This window comes from Rhinatrema bivittatum, chromosome 4 (genome assembly GCF_901001135.1).
Source record: "Rhinatrema bivittatum chromosome 4, aRhiBiv1.1, whole genome shotgun sequence".
In the NCBI taxonomy this organism is placed as follows: domain Eukaryota; kingdom Metazoa; phylum Chordata; class Amphibia; order Gymnophiona; family Rhinatrematidae; genus Rhinatrema; species Rhinatrema bivittatum.
The window spans coordinates 39,734,515-39,752,441 of NC_042618.1; the positions used below are offsets into that span (position 1 = coordinate 39,734,515).

General features: G+C 40.3%; 1 protein-coding gene across 2 annotated transcripts in view; it reads left to right on the top strand.

Annotated features, from left to right (window-relative positions):
• TRAF3 (TNF receptor associated factor 3) overlaps positions 1-16,228 on the top strand; it is a 233,393-nt gene extending 217,165 nt beyond the window's left edge. For both annotated transcript variants that reach the window (XM_029597994.1, XM_029597993.1), the window contains exons 9-11: positions 109-249; positions 6,827-6,995; positions 10,893-16,228. In XM_029597994.1, coding sequence (XP_029453854.1) covers positions 109-249; positions 6,827-6,995; positions 10,893-11,464 — 882 coding nt within the window. In that variant the 3' untranslated portion in view covers positions 11,465-16,228. The remainder of the gene's footprint in view (positions 1-108; positions 250-6,826; positions 6,996-10,892) is intronic.
• The last annotated feature ends 1,699 nt before the right edge of the window (positions 16,229-17,927 follow it).

A 17,927-nucleotide genomic window follows, 5' to 3' on the forward strand; every position in this document is an offset into this window, starting at 1 on the left:
CCCTTACTACTAATACCGCATATTGATGATTTCTGAAAGAAAATATGCAAACCTATACAAACCAGATAGCAGATGACCCAGAACAACTGCCTGCATTTTTATTTCTAGGTATCTGTGCTCCAGTCTGAAAGCCTGGAGAAAAACAAGAGTATCCAAAGTTTGCACAATCAGATGTGCAGCTTTGAGGTAGAAATTGAACGGCATAAGGAAATGCTACGGAGTAACGAAGCCAGAATCCTGCAGTTACAGGTAAGAATTGAATTGTATTAGAACAGAATGTTGCTGCCTCATATAGGATCTACTTCTGGGATGTTTGGGGATGTACAGGCAAAATAGTTTTGGATAGTTTTTGGCCCATTTTGTTTCTGGGGGTGGGAGATTTTTCATTATGGCAAATAGCACACAATATTTGCAATTAAGGCATGCTATTTTCATATAGTTTGCAATATTTGCTGAAATTAAATTCTGAAAATGTTTAGATTTTTCAGAGGCATTTTTGCTTGGTTTTACATTTAATGACATGAAATCAAAATGACCTCATTTGGTTCAGAATGCACATTTCTAGTGATGTTACCTAATTAAGGCTGAGGCCTAATGAGACTAAAATGCCTTAGAAATACATTCAGATAGAAAACAAATAGAATTTGTCAGCTATTATGAGCATATCCCATTTGTGGGACAGCAAAGAGTTTAGTTTTCTTTACTAAAATAGGTGCCAAAATATGGAAAGCTGGACACAGATTATGTTTAATATCTGTTTCACAAATGGCCTGTTTTCATCTCCTACTCTCCCTGTGTTGGCATACAAAACCCAAAGTGCACAGGACCAGCCGTGCACCGTGGATTTGACTCCCTTGCACAGTAATCCAAACACCATGACTTTGCATGTTTATAGCAATAACAGGCGTTTGTATACAAGTAAGTTCCTTTCTGCATCAAAAAAAAAATAGTAGTAGTCTGATAGCTCAAAATCCGAGCAGTGTCTACTGGTAGGAGGCAAATACCACAAAATTGTAAAGAACACAATCCTTAACATCTCTTCCTACAGTTCAGGAAAACTAATTTTGTTAAAATGAGGGAGTACCTCAAGGAGGCGTTAACTGATTGGCAAAACTTAAAAGGAGAATATTATAAGGGCAACTAACCTTTTTGTTAGGAAAGGAAATAAAGGAAAGGAAAAAGAGGCTGCTATAGTTTTCTAAAGAAGCAGTTGAAAAGGTAAGGGAAGAAAATGTTTGCAATCATAAAGTACAAGAGATCACAGAAAGTAGAAGACAGGCAACAAAAGCTGGGAAAGTAGTCAAGAATGCAAAAATTCAAATGCAGGAAAAAATATCTAATTTGGTAAAATGGAAGGGACAAAACATTTTTTTTTTTTTAGATTTGTTAGTGATAGAAGGAAATTTAAAAGTGGCATTGGTGAGACTCAGAAGTGAAGGGGAGGAATATGTAGAGGCCGATGAGCAAAAAGAAAAACTTTAACAAATATTTTTGTTCAGTGTTCACTGTGGAAGGGCCTGGAGCAGGGCATGTGTTCATGAGGAGATAACTAAACTTTAAGTACATAAGGCAATTGGACCGGATGGGATACATCGGAGTGTATTGAGGGAACTTAGAGAAGTCCTGGCAGCTCCACTGGATGACCTTTTCAATGCTTCTTTAGAGACTGGAGAGAGGTGTAGATATGGTTTCTATTCATAAAAGTGGAAGTAAGGAGGAGGTTGGGAACTGTTAAGTCGGTTAATCTGACTCCTGTGGTACGCAAGTTAATGGTATCACTGCTAAAAAGGGATAGTGCAGTTTCTGGAATCCAAAGGATTTACATGACCTGAGGCAGCATGGTTTTACTAGAGATAAATCTTGTCTGATGAATTTGATCAATTTCTTTAATTGGGTGACCAGAGAGTGGAATTAAGGGAGAGTGCTAGATGTAGTATGCTTGGATTTCAGCAAGGCTTTTGACACAGTTCACACAGAAGACTTATAAATAAATTGGGCACCCTTGGTATGGAACCTAATGTGACTGACTGAGATAGAAACTGGCTAAGTGAGAGGTAATAAAAGGGTAGTGATAAATGGAGTTTACTCTGAGGATGGGTTGTTACTAGCGGTGTTCTTCAGGAATCGGTACTGGGACAGGTTCTTTTCAACATTTTAGTGAGTGACATAGCAGAAGAATTGTCAGGAAAGGTTTGTCTTTTTGCCAATGATACCAAAATCTGCAAAAGGGTAGACAGCCAGGAAAGTGTGGAAAACATGAGGAGGGATCTAGCGAAGCTTGAGGAATGGTATAGAAACTGGCAGCTAAGATGAAATGCTAAAAAATTCAGAGTAATACATTTAGGATGCAAAAAAAATCCTAGGGAGAGATACTGTATTGGAGATAAAATTCTTCTAAGCACAAAAGAAGAGCGGGATCTGGGAGTGATTGTATCTGATCTCAAGGTGGCCAAACAGGTGAATAAAGTGATGGCAGAAGCCAGAAAGATGCTTGGCTACATAGGAAGAAAAAGGGAGGTGATGATATCCCTGAATAGGTCCCTGGTGAGACCTCTTTTGGAATATTGTGTACAATTCTGGAGACTGCACCTTCAAATGGATATAAACCAGTTGGAGTAAGTCCAGAGGGTGGCTACTAAAATGATCAGTGATCTTAGTTCTAAAGTATATAGGGATGGACTTAAAGATCTAAACATGTATACCCTAGAGGAAAGGCAAAATAGGGGAAGATATGGCAGAAACATTTAAATATCTCAAAGGTTTCAATGCACAAGAAATGAGCCTCTTTGAAATAGAAAGGAGGCTGTAGACAAGGGGTTATATCAGATGAGGTTGAAAGGGGATAGACTTGGAAGTAATCTTAGGAAATAAGAAATTACTATTTACCTGTTAATTTCCTTTTCTTTAGAACAGTCAGATGAATCCAGAACCAAGTGGGTTATGCACCTCTACCAGCAGATGGAGACTGAGTAAACTGACGTCACAGTATATATATACCCCTGCTGTGATATTAGCGTGCCAATATTTTCTTCAAAAGCAACTGAGGACAGAGTAGAAAAAACTTGATTAAAAACAGATAATTTCAATACTCAGCCAATAGGCAAAACTGAGCTCAGTCAAGAATGTAATAACACTAGTCTAGGGACTGGAGTAACAATTACCACTAACCCCTGTAACATGTAAGCACACAGGAGGATCAAAGCACAATCCTTCGGCAGCTGAGGGAAGGGAAGCTGAATTAATCTGACTATCCTAAAGAAAAGGAAATTATCAGGTAAGTAGAAATTTCTCATTTCTTAGTGTCCAGTCAGATGAATCCAGAACAAGTGGGATGTACCCAAGCTACTCCCAAATAGGGCAGGAGGCTGCCCGAGGTTCAGTCAGAACTGCACGTGCAAAGGACGCGTCCTCCCGGGCCTGAACATCCAGGTGATATTACCTGGTAAAGGTGTGTAAGGAGGACCATGTCGCAGCTCAGCAAATGTCGACAGAAGACAACAATTTAACTTCTGTCCATGACACTGCTTGAGCCCTACTACAATGAGCCCTAACCTGACTAGATAACGGCTCCCCAGCATCCATGTATGCAGTCATGACTACCTCCTTATTCCAGCAAGTTATTGTAGCCCATGAGGCTGGCTCTCCCTGTCTAGTACCACCATAAAGGACAAACAGGTGATCTACTTCTACAAAGGCTCAGTAACCTCTAGATACCTGACAATATGTCTGTTGACATCCAAGGATTGCAACAGACAATACTCGTCTACATCCCTCTCTCTGTGCAGAGACAGCAGGGAGATAGATTGATTCAGGTGAAACTCAGAGACCACCTTTGGTAAAAAGAAAGGAACAGTACGCAGATATACCACCCCTGGAGTCACCAGGTGAAATGGCTCCTGGCAAGACCAGGCCTGCAGTTTGGAAACCCTGCACGCAGAACAAATTGCTACAAGGAAAACCATTTTCAAGGCCAGCAATCACAAGGACAGAGTACGTAGCGATGTAAACATAGGGCCTGCCAAAAACTTCAAAACCAAATTAAGACTCCATATGGGCACCGGAAACCACAAAGGAGGCCGAAAATTGTTCACTCCTTTCAGAAAACAGGCCACATCAGGATGAGCTGACAAGGATCCACCATTTACCTGACCCCTGAAACAGTGAGAGCGGCTACTTGTACCTTTAAGGAATTAAGAGTCAAGCCTTTATTCAAGCCATCCTCCAGAAAGTCCAAAATGAGTGGAATCTTGACCAAGGAAGGAAGAGAACATCAAACATCACACCAGGCCTCAAACACTCTCCAAACCCGCACATAGGCCAAGGAAGTGGAGAACTTTCTAGCTCTTAGCAAGGTGGAAATCACTGCCGCAGAGTATCCATGTTTCGACAAGTGAGCCCTTTCAAGGGCCATACCATAAGACAAAATCAAGTTGGATCTTCGTGAAGAACAGGTCTCTGCTGCAACAAGTTCCTGTGCACGGGAAGTCGAAGAGGTGAATCCACCAGGAGCCTCTGCATATCTGCATACCACAATCTCCTGGACCAATCTCGAGCAACCAAGTGCACCATCCCTCTGTGGCGTTTGATCCTTCGAATCAATCTGGCCAATGTGGACCATGGCGAGAAGGCATACAGTAGCTTGTCTTCCGGCCACTCCTGCACTAGGGCATCGATCTCCAATGACTTTGGATCTCTTCTGCGGCTAATCAGTCCCTCAGACAAGTGCCTTGGTCCTTAAGCAAGCATTTGAAGCAGTGGCGATGACCTTGTAGATTGCTTCTTGTTGTTCCTTGGTGGCTCGCTCTTATTTGCTTTTCTCCCAGGAGGTTGATGACTCTGGGGTAAACTCCAGGACAGTTGTGGAACCAGCTGCTGCCTTTTTAGTAGATGCGGGCTGTGATTTGGACCGCACTTCAGCCAGAGGGGTGGCTTTGATAGCAGCAGCCAGGCGTCAGTTATGGTTGAGGAATTGGTCGGCCAATGTGACCTCCAAGGCTAACCTCCCCTAATCTTCTTTTTTTTTTTTTACTTAACTGGAGCTCAGCCTTAAAATTGGCTGAGTACAGAGAGGGTCTCTGGCTGCGGGGGGAGAGGGCATGTGCCATCATTGTCGCGCTCTGCTTCCTGCACCCGCTGCCTTTCAGCTGTTCAAACAGCTAAGCCACGCCAGCTGAAAAATCAGCTAATGGACCAAGGCATTTGTCTGAGGGGCCACAGAAATTACCTCAGGAATTCTCAACTGTAGAAGGGACCATTTTGGTATCACTGCAGGAAAGCGGGGCAAATTTATTTCCTTACTTCTCCTTTCCTTTAAAATGAAACAATCCCCAGTGAGGAGATGCGTGACCACCATCTGCTGGAGATGGAGAATACTGGCAGGCTGATGTCACTGCATAGATATATATATTGTGACATCGGTTTGCTCCATCTCTGTCTGCTGGTAGAGGTGCATAACCCACTTGTTCTGGATTCGTCTGACTGGATGCTTAGAAATGTTTCTTTATAAAGAGGGTAGTGGATGCATGGATCGGCCTCCAAGTGGAGGTGGTGGAGACTAAAACGGTATCTGAATTCAAGAAAGCATAGGATAAATGCACGGGATCTCTGAGGAAGTCAGGGGAATTGTAAGAGCTAGTTAAATTGGACGGATGGGCAGATTTGATGGGTTATATGGTCTTTTTCTGCCGTCATGTTGCCATGTTTCCATTCCTTAACAGATGAGAAAGTATTTATATGAAAACTTTGAAGAATGACTTTTTTCTAAGCACTGCTTCAAAAGAAGTAAAATGATTTTGGGGGCTCATGGTCAGGCTGTAAAATTGGACCAACATCAATTTATGGGAGATGACTGTTCAGGATTGCCCCGGCTGGCAGAAGTGCCTGCTATGCACATTGCAGCACAGGAGGTGGAAAAACCTGAGGAGCAGAAATGTTATGTAGATCAGTGAAACTAATTCTTACTTCAAAGCATTTTGATTTGTATTTTTTTAGACAGAATGTGAAAAATATACAATGGTGTGAAAATGTTTGCAAGGCACTGTAGCAATTAGATCTGGAAGTCCCAGTGAGCTCTGGGCTTTACCTAACCTGCATATGTAGATGACGATAATTTTCAGGCCTAACACCAGACTGACCACAGGACAGTGTTAGCTATTGCTGGAAAGATGATATCTTGGCCATCTGAGGTGGCTCTCCTGGTACAGTATTGGGAGAATGGACTAAAGTATACACCCCAAATATTTCAGTATAGCATACAGGTATAATACTGTAAAACAATCCAGTGACCATTTCTTTGGCTTTCATATTTAAAAACTTCTGAAACAGCTGCTCTCCGCTATGGTGCTGGAACAGCCTCTGGATTTTTCATCATTGCTAAATATTAAACGGGAAGATATGATGTGCTTGCACACAGTCGTCTTGGTATGCTGCACAGTGTGTTAATGTTTTACATGTTCTAAAATAAAATCAATAAAGAAGATTTGAAAACAACATTTTTTATTTTTTGCCTGAGCTGTGCCCCAGTAGCAGCAATATTTTATATTTATAAGTCAAACAGGGAAGTTTCTACTCGTGCTGGAATAAAGTGCTGCTGCAGTATGCAAGTTCTATTCACAAGATAAGGGAATCTCTATTTATTTTTATTTTTTTACTACTATGTTTGCCAGTATGCTGGGATTTAGAGTGCTGCTTTGATTATGCCTTGCTGGTGTTTTCTGGATTACAGTTCCTTAGCTTATTTGCGTTTTATAATGTAACTGTTGTCTTTGTTATATTTTTCTTCATGTTTTTCTCATAGTCCTTTTTTTTTTTTATTTGATCAATAAAGAGAGTAATAGATGGCCAAGCAGATAAACTGAAAGATCTGGACAAAGAAATACGCTATTTACGTCAGAATGGGGATGAGGCTGATAGCATGAAGAGCAGTATGGAATCTCTCCAAACCAGGGTAGCACAGCTGGAAAGTATTAATAAAAGCCCATCATCCCGGAATTCCGGTGAGTAGAGGCAAATGGAGGTAAAACTACTTCTAGAAGTACACAAGTTTTAAAGTGATTATGGAGATCTCCTGATGGATGCTCTTAGGTTTTGAAAAGAGAGCCTATGCAAAAATCTTTCTGTCTTTCTTATTTCTGCACTTGCCACAACCCTGCCCCGGATAGCCTGTTAAAACCCCTTAAGACCATCATATGTGGTCTTGTGAACGTTCTTCCTAAGTGTTGTAAGAGATCAGGCAGAAAAAGTCAAATTGGCCCATCCAGTTTGCCCAGTTATCTCTGCACGTTGGACAAAGATACCTGAGGCAGACTGAACAGGATGGCCAGTTAGTATTTCTACCATCTACTACTGTATTACTGTCTGGTGAAACTCATGAGCATGAACCAAGAGACTCGACCACCTGCCTACAGAGAGCTGAGAATACTATTTCTGTGATAGCACCAAACCCAGCTTCTCAATGAAGCAAGAACAAGCTTAGGTTTCAAACATAGGCGTCAGAAGTACTAACACTTGTTTTGCCACTAGATCAGTAGCTGTACGCAGTGGTACCACAAAGCCAGTAAGGCAGCCTCATGTTAGGACACTTGTACTGTATGTCAGGAAGCCCCAAGGGTCTGCAGGCACGGGATTTGTATTGATCAAGCTGAGCAAAAGTCAAATGCTATAATTGTAGTACTATGATGCGATGCTGACTTGATTGTTTTCCTTTATAAACAGGCTATAATTTTCAGCTTAGCACTTAATTACCAATCATTTTAAGAGTATGTAAAATAGGGGCCATTCTCAGCTTGGAATATTTCCAAATGAGTTAATATTGTGCATATCTTGACAGGAATGAACATCACTAGTAAATCTGGGTATGTTGAGTCTTATCTCGGTCTCTCAAATTTACAGCTAATATCCGTTAATACATGATTTGTGCCAAAGCGAGCCACCTCCTGGAGACCGTAGGGTGTTATGCACAGGCAGTGTGACCAGATGCACCTAAAAGTTCTTTTTAATCGGGCCAGTGGCACCCAGTACAATAAGAACAATTTCTGCATCTTTCTGTCACATTTTCTTGCTCTGTTTGCATCATTGGATACTTGGGGATCTTCTCAGTCTCAATATGATCCACAGAATAGTCGCTTGGACTGACACTTCTATCTGCAATGTTGTCCTTTTGCTTTTCTCCTTTACCACAATACTCTTGTTTTCATGCATGGAGCTTTTTATCTGGGATTGATGGCATCCTTTTGATAGACCTAGCTACAGGACATGCCTAGGACAGTCTTCACACAGCAGTGTGAAGTCTCTCATGAAATGTTTTTGTAAAAAATGTGAACCTCTTGCCACACTTGCATAGAATCTACTTTTCAAGGTCAAATATCTTATTAATTTTAATTTTTCTTTAAAAAAAACAAAATCCAAAGATAATGCACATCCAGAATTGTGAACAACTTTATACCTAGATCTGTAAATACTTAAGTCAACTAACTGCACAAAATGCCTGAAACCAAACCCTTGACCATTTGCAGCATTTTTGTACGACAGCAGCTGGTTATCATGTGAATTTAAGATGATTCTGTTTATCTGGCAGTTTGAACTCATGCGTTGCTTATTGCAACCTATGCATATCCTTAGTGCCTAAAGTGAAATCGCCTCTGAGCGTACACACATGACTGGTTCATGTTACAATGCGTTTCCTTAACAGTAAATTACTCATTGAAAGTGTCCCATAGAGCAGCATGGTGGCTCAGTGGCAGCACTGTGCACTTGCCACAAGGAAAGAGGCCTGGGGTCTTCCACTCCCCAGGCTGACTGAGGGTACTGCCAAAGCAACGTCAACAGCTGCTGGGGAGGAGGGTGTCTCGGTCCTCACGGAATGGTGACACTCAGTGGCCAGATTCAGGGTTCCTGAAGGATCCCTGCTACCATGTGCCTTGCTGCGAGGATTGGTGCTGTCATGATTGGACTAAGTAAGTTGGGAGGGGGAATCTCCCCGGGTAGTTGCAAATTGAAGGCTCCTGATGCTAGAGCCAAGTTCTGCTTCCGATTGAGCTGGAAGTCGAAAGCAACAGGAGGAAACTGCCAGGTCAAAAAAAAAAAAAAAGAAAGTGTGCTAGAATTTGTTTATTTGTACAATAAACCTGAAAGGCTTTTTTCTGTTTCAAAGTTTTATTGAAAAACAAGACAAATAGTCGGTACAAATGTTTGCAAACATCCGACTACATAATCGGACAGCGATGAAAAGGTGGCTTTGTTAAAAGCCTATAAACTGAATGTTTCTTTTTTCATCTGAAAACCATATTTGAATATTTAGTAGTAAGGCCTTTTATTGTATTGTGATCAGCTGAAAGCAATCTGTTCAGTTAATTTTACATGCCTATTACATGTCTTGCACAGACAGAAAAATACAGGCAAGGTGTGTAGCACAGGGGATGATGGGTTGATTTCATCATGAGTTCTGTAGAGGAAAAGAATGATAAATAACTGAAGACAAACAGCAAATGAGTCATTCTGCAAAACGAGGAAACAATGAGACCCATTTTTATGTAAACTTAAAAAACAAAACACACTTTATCCTAATGCAAAGAGGCGGTCTTTCCCTTGGCTCCCGTATTTGCTATTTCAGTAAACACTCACAGGACAATAAAAGTCCTGCTGAAGGCTTTGGTGCTGTTCTTTTATACAATTATATTCTCTCTCTTAATTAAAGAAAATGGAGCGAATTGTTCCTAAAAATGCCCGAAAAGCATAACTGTTCACATAATGGTCCCATGAGGAGGTTTGTAATCCAACAGTTTTCATCCTACACAGTAAAAAAAAAAAAAAACCAAACAAAAACCCACTGCCTTGAACGTTCATCCCATGTGGAGGTAAAATGTTCTCCATATAAAACTGTTTAGGGACCTTTATTTTCAGAAGCTTTGGATACAGATGTCCCTTATTTGCACTCCCCACTACCATCCCATACAATGAAAGTGCATTTAAGGATACAATTCCTGCTCCTCTACCGAAAAGGGTCAACTTCAGCAGATGCTTGTCCATGTTCCTTCAGCAAATACACTACAAAGGTTCCAAGAGCTCTTTCAGTTGTGTGCGACCTAGTCCTGTAGTCATAAAAAATGTTACCGGCATATCAGATGTGCAGAAAGTGAATAATGAAAAAAACCGACTTTCTACACGACAAAGCCAAATGAGATAGAAGGAACTTGATGTATACACCTGACATATCAATGCTGCTGGAGTTTTATTTCAGTCCTTTTCAGTTAATATTAAAAGCCTTCATATATGCAGGAACTAATTTGTACAATACAAATAATGTATTTTTTGACCTTGTTGTTTCCTCTTGCTATTTTGTACTTCCAGCTCAATCGGAACCAGGGCTGAGATCAGGTGCCAGGAGACTTCCCTTGCAACTAATCAGGGATTTATCCCCTATTGTATATCCCTCTTCCACTCCAAATCCTCCCAACATACCTAGTCTGCTCATTTGTAGGAATGATCTTCGGCCATGAACATGACTCGCTCCTCCCTCCTCCCCCCCCCCCCCCCCCCCCCCAGGGACCTTCTATATGGCAGTGCACAGCCATTGCCACTGGGCCAGTCCCTTAAATTAATTTTTATTAATGAGGCATATAAATTAAATAACCGTGCAGTTGACTGCATACCCTAATTTATCAAAGGGTAGTTGGTCAGGACTAGACCTGACCAATTATCACCCTTCCAGATAAAAGTAATTTCTCATTGCACAGTTACACAATTCCTGTCTTGTGTAATGAATGACATGTTTTGGGTTTTTTTTAATCTGTTTCTTATAGTGGTCTTGATTTTTCATTTCACTACACAGGAGAAAAATATTCTGTAGTTAACCGGCGTAAAATCCCCATTTTGCTTTGTATATCCTTTATTAGGAGTGCTTGAAACGCAGATAAACAGACACGATCAGATGCTGAGTGTTCACGATATCCGACTAGCTGACATGGATCTCCGATTCCAAGTCTTGGAAACAGCCAGTTACAATGGAGTACTGATCTGGAAAATACGGGACTATAAACGGCGGAAGCAAGAGGCAGTCCTTGGGAAGACTCTGTCTCTGTACAGTCAGCCCTTTTATACTGGCTACTTTGGTTATAAAATGTGCGCCAGAGTTTACCTTAACGGAGATGGGATGGGAAAAGGGACGCATCTGTCATTGTTTTTTGTCATCATGCGTGGAGAATATGACGCCCTGCTTCCTTGGCCTTTTAAACAGAAAGTGAGTCTCATGTTAATGGACCAGGGGCCTTCTCGTCGGCACTTAGGAGATGCTTTCAAACCAGATCCAAACAGCAGTAGTTTCAAAAAACCTACTGGAGAAATGAACATTGCATCTGGATGTCCAGTCTTTGTGGCTCAAACTGTTCTTGAGAATGGAACATACATTAAAGATGATACTATTTTTATTAAAGTCATAGTGGATACATCAGATCTGCCAGACCCTTGATACACAATTGGGTGACATATTACACAGATGATAACGCCAGCCCAGGTTTTTGTCCCAGTCATTCGTCAGTGAAAGGTCCTGAAGCTCAAGGGAAAGGACCTTGTGGAACAGAAGTAAGAGCCTGAAGGTATAACTCCATAGGGTCCACCACAGAAAGTAGCAACATATTCAGAGAAAATATGCAGTATTCCTGTGTATTTTCTAACAGAGTGGGAGACAGGATGACCAACACTCGAGATCTGAACAATGATTTGTTCTCTTCAGTGATAACCATTGCCAAATGGGTTTTGATGGTGCTTTTTTTTTTAATAAATAGGTTGGTTAGATGAGTGTTTAAACACATTTGTTCAATAAAAAGCCAAATATTATAGTTCTCTTGAACACTAGAATTAAGAAAGTTCACACTGGGTGGGCGGGCAAGAAGGCGGGAGGGCTTCAAGCATGTTAATTACAAGAATGGATGATGAGGAAACTTTGCAGCCATCATGCAACAATTGGTATTTCAATCTTGTCTCAAATATATTGTCACTATTTTGAACCTCATCTAGTCTCTGTTGTAGCAGCTTATTTGTCAGAAGTCCAGGAGAACATCCAGATCAGATATTTATGAAGGTCACTAAACCCAAAATCACATCTTATTTTTATTTAAAATTCTACTAGCTATTGTTTCTTGAAGACATTTTGTTTTTAAAATGGAGAATAGGCTGATATTTCTTAGCAGAAAGCTATGATATCACATAGTTGTTATCACTTGTGGTAAGAAAGGAAAGCTATTCAACCTGCTGTTATTTCTCTTTTGAAATGTAAGCCAACAATATACAGTATTTGTCGTAGTTAATGACACTATTACGCAGTTACTAAGGGAAAAAAACTTCATCGATGCTGTGCATCATTATCAGAAACCTAATTGTTTCCACCCTAAACTAGGGCATTTGTTGAACTTCGGAGTTCTGAATAGAATACTTTAGGAATTTACATTTCTGCCCCATGCATCCATATATCCTTATTACTAGCAGCATATAGCAATATGCAACCTCAGTTAACATACATATGTTTGCTTTGTTTTATATTTTTATGGTGGGGAAGCATTTCTACTTAATTTTGCTTGCCCTGTTTTCCTGTTTTATTAATAATCACACCCTCTCCTTGAAAAATGATATGAAACAATGTTTTAAAGTATCAATCCAGTCAATTCAATCTAAAATAAGTGTATGGTGTGAGATCACCATGTTTCCTCGATGACTTTCAGACCTTGGCTGCTTAGTGTAGACATCACATACATTTGACTATTATAGAGTCAACTTACCCAAGGGACGATCAAGCTGTGTTCTGTTGTCATGAGAATATTATGGGTTTCCATCAAGCACATATTGTGACAAAATCATGGAATCAAAATAAAATCCCATTTTTGCATGTGTTTATATTGAGAAGGAAGTAAAATCCTTTAAAATCCTAAATCTTTCCTGGTGAATTGTTTTAAGGTACTTATTCTGTCGTCATGGTACCATCACTTTTCCCTGCCTCAGCAGTACATATTCCATACTCTAGAACTTATTTTTCTGTTCCTTGATTATGCATGAAGAAAAAACAGATTTGTTTTTTTCAGCTTGGTTGGTTCTGTAGGAGCTGTGAGTAACAAAACCATCATTTTGACTAGTGAACTGAATATAGCATGAAAGTCATGGAGGGAACTTGGACAGTATCTGGAAGTGACATTTCATTGTAGGGGCACTTTAAGAAAATGTGTTGTGCTTTCTATGCATATGGCATACAGGGTTCCCTTCGTTGTAGCCAAATTATAGCTTTTGATTCATGCTTAAAGAAGGTCGACAAACTCAAAAGTTGTCCATGTTAAAGCACTCTCTTCCAGGTGTATAATGATATTCACAATACACTTTTTAGAAGTTGAAGATAACATCTCAAGTATTGCACATCTGTGGGAATGCATTCCTATGATGCCGACTTTAAGTTGGCTATTTTAGAATGCAGCTTTACTTTGTTTATAAAAAACCAGATTGACTTGACCAACTTGGATATTGTTTGTTTAATTTAGTATTTGTAGGAATCAACAAATCAGTTTTTACTCATTTGCACGTAAATATTTTTTATGTTAAATTTGCTCTCCCTCACTTTTTTGTGTCAAATGTGTTGAACAATAAATCAAATACATTTTCTGCCATTTGAGTTCAGAAATCAGTGAAAACTGGTTGGTGAACTCCTCCTTCATTGAGCAGTGCTCTTTTGAAGATGGTATTTACTTTTTCCACCAGTTTTTGCTTGCTTTTACGTACAAGTTCCCATAAATTCTTGGGAAGTTTGGTTAATGATAAACATGACTTTCATGATCGCACCATATGCTGTGAATAATATAAGGGCTCTATAGATCAACATCTGATTTCTAAAGTTTCTATGACTTGACTGTCCCATATCAAAATATCTTAAAGTACTTTCTGCACTGCTGCTGGTGGGGCTTGGACTTCAGGCTTTGACAGTCTTCTAAACTTAACTGGTGAGAAGTTCTACCTCTCAACATGTCCCATGTATTAAAGGTATTCCATATGACCCTTGGACTGTTTTCTGTTTTGGGGGGTTTTTTTGTGGCTTTTTACTTCAACTAGGATATATCCCATGGTCATGGGTGTTTGGAAGGCACAATAACATGGGTATGTCTTTATCCCTAACTTGAATAGCAACATACTGTTCTTCCCTGGTCAGCTAATACCTCTTCAGCAAGCCTGTGTCTGGGATCCTTTGTGTTTGGTTGCTCTTGGTGCCATTGTCTGCCATATGCAAGACTTGGTTGCAGAACTCAGATATGAAATATATGTACGCACATTAAGTGGTCATCAGGAACTTTTCCTATGCATGCTATACATGCCAGTCAGTCAGGTGCATTAACACGGTGTCTTTCTGTCCTATGCTATTTGAGTGCTTGTTTTTGCAGTTGTAAATATACTCTGTTGTAAGGAGGCATGTGATTACCAGGCCTGCCTGATAAGTGTTGGCACAATGGCTTTATTCCTTTAACAAAATTGGCAGGATTAAGCAGGTTGCCTATTCAGAACAATTTCCTGACTCTGGTAAATGGATATAATGTTATTTTTGTAGATAGTATTTGAAAATAATTGTTGACAACCCAAAGACCATTTTGTGAATCAAGTGCTGTTACCGAAATCTGGATTCTAAATGGTGACATACAAATGTCTTTTCATATTGTGCCTCTACTGCTCTAGCTTATGAGGGAGGAACTGTTTATAATCCATCTCCAGGCTAAATCAACTTCCAAAATACATAAAACTGCTTCTATGAAAGTTTTTTGGGTTTTTTTTTGTCCCTATGGATAACCTGCATTTTAATAAAGCTTCCTGCTAGGCAGAGAGTCTGTCTAAAAGGAGACCTAATATATCACCCAAATTAAAGAGAAAATGCTATGTGGTTTGGTTTTTTTTTACTCCATTAATTTAGGAAATATTTTTATGACTTTTTTTCTAAAACCATATTTTTCTGGTCTTCTTGCTCTCATATTTAGATATTTTTCAGACCTTGTCTGTTCAGCAGTTACATGTCTCATGGGATGTGTGACCAAGATATTTTAGTAACCTGAGATGAGTAATTGTAAGATGAGACAATACTCTGTAGGTACATACTTCTATTTTCAATGGATCCGTATTAATGTTTTTGTGTTACCATTTTTTGCATGTATTCTGATAGGCTTCTAAAAGTGTGAACTCCATTTAGAACCTACTTATTGTATGTGAATGAAAATTTTGCTGTTATTCCTGTATTATTATGGTACTACAATTATATGACTGTGGCTAAACAGCAGTCAATTGACTCAATTTCAAATTTTGATTTCATAATTCTAGATCCCTTTACTACTATTGATATCTGAAGGTCTTTTTTTGCATGCTATAGTTGTGAAAGCAATGATGGTGATTGGTTTCTTGCATGGTTGATTACTACTATGATGTATTTTTAGCATAGAAAATGGTTAAAATGTGGCCCCTTGAGCTGGTGTTCATTTATCAGGTCCCAACACCAGGGGATCCAGGTTCATATCCCTTATCCAAATGGATTTGTTGGTCATGGGCAGGCCACAGAGGTGGCAGGCTCAGTTAGGGAGAGAAGAGGGCTACTGGTATCAAGGAGGTTCCTGTCAGACATGAGTGGTGCTTAGCCCTTAGGCTGGTAAGGTTTGCAGAGCCACCTAGGTAATGCTGACTGGTGAAGTGGAAGGGATCAAGGCTGGAGGAATAAAATAAGGGAAATTTAAAAAAAAACAAAATGGTGGACCTGAGAATGAGTGTGCACAGGATTCACATGCCATTATGGCCTGGTTTCTGTACGACCTACAACTACATAAACAAAAGTTGAAAATGTAAAAGTAATACCTATTCAGAAACCAGAAGGTTTGAGAAGTACTAACCTAATCTGACCAACATTACAGTCTTAAAAGTGAATTTTAAAAGCTCGACGGGTGCTGAAATTAGGAGATGCGCAAATATGTTGGGCTTGCGCACGCCAAGCGGATTTTAAAACTTGCCTGAGTACATACGTAAATGCCGCTGGACGCACATTTCTGAACTTCTCAAAAGGGGCAGGGGCATTTAAGGACTTAACCCAGAAATTTGCTTGTAAATACTTATGTGATCCGGCGCGCACTGAGGGCCCCTGCTGCATAATTTCCTTCTGCTATGGATTGTGTGCAAGTAAATAAAAATAATGAGTCATTTCGGAGAGGTATAAAGGATCTGAGGTAACAGGTGCAAGGCTAGCAAAACCAGGGGGGGGAGGGGGGTTAGAGGACCCAGCTGATAACTGGGGGAACTGAGGAGGGAACTGGTAAAACAGGCAATGGTGGCATATGTCCCTTTTTAAAAATTTCACCACTTACGCGGTAGAAGGGACTTTTGCGCACACAAGTACACATCCACTTAAAATTGGCCGCACTTGTGTGTGTGGCCAGGCTATTTTATAAAATGCACGCATATACCCGCTTATGTTATAAAATAGCCACATCCCTGGGCGTGGGCCTACGAACGCACACCGCTTTGAAAGTTACCTTCTTAATGTACAACACCATATAAACTGGAGACCTTAAATCTTGCTTCAAATTGATTGATCCAAAGCTGATCCGTTTCACAGCTTTTCTCAGTGATTTTCTGCTGCTCATGTGCTGTAACATTCCGTTTAGTTTTAATACTGCTGCATTGAATATCGTTGCTTTCAGAACACATGAAGACATTTGTTTACAGCCCTAATTGTGGACTGTCTAGAGAAGTCTAAATTTTACAGATACATTCTGCCACTCCAAACAGCAGAATTGTACCTGCTGGGCCATTTGATGCCACACTGCATTAGGATTTTACAGAACAGTATTTTTCTTAAATATCAGTAAAATGGAGGAAAGTGCATCTTGGCAAAAGTATTTCATTGGCCTTTCTTTACAGTCGTAATAGGGTCATTCATCAAGCCGTAATAGGGCCTCATCGTGCTATAAACGGGGGTCTAAAGCACAATAGATGAGTGATATTTATCGTGTTGCGCATTAGTATTTAAATAAGATGAGTATGCAAAACCAGGAAAATTATGCAAATGAGGGACTTCTTCCGCATTTGGCGGCAAAATATCGCATAATGCTGGATTTAACGGGGGGTATAACAGCTTTTTGGTTTACGATAGGGTGGAGAAAAAAGTTTTTATAATGCGACAACGGCCATGGTCGCAGGTCGCAGGATAATATTGCACCGATATAGAGGCCTTCTCTTGGACACACCAACACAGCCCTGTTGAGCCAATAAAATCGCCTTTTGTTACCTGTTCTGTCTTCCTAAAGCTACAATGTAAGGGAGAAATGTATTAGTAGTGGGATACTGACTGCTTCATGCTGCTCAGCAACATCAAGATCAATTACAACAACAGGAAAGGGAGGTTCAAATGCCTCCTAGGGAAGTATCCGCATCGAAGCAAGAGCTGCAAGTCATAATTAAATAAAAACAAGGAGCCATCTTTCATCCCCACACCACATTGCTGGGGATGCCAGAGGACTATGTGGTTATGAGGTATCACATCAGCTCTCAAGCTATCATGGAATTGTAACAAGAACTTAGAGGGGATCTAGATACGGTCACAGAAAGGTCCCGCGCTATACCAGGCCTCACCAAACTATTGTGCGCCCTGCATTTTATGGTATTTGGCTCATTCCAAACACTCTGGGTCATTGGGGGAATGTCTCAAACGTCTTTTTCTCAGTGTCTGGGCCAGGTCATAACAGCTGTACACAGCCACATTAATCGTTACATAGGACTCCGTCATGAAAGGCAGGACTTGCTGGATTTGAGGAGAGGTTTTTATGCCATTGCAAACTTTCCAAATGCCTCTGTATCACTCAATGGTGAGACCGCACCTTGAATACTGTGTACAATTTTGGTTGCCGCATCTCAAAAAAGATATAGTTGCGATG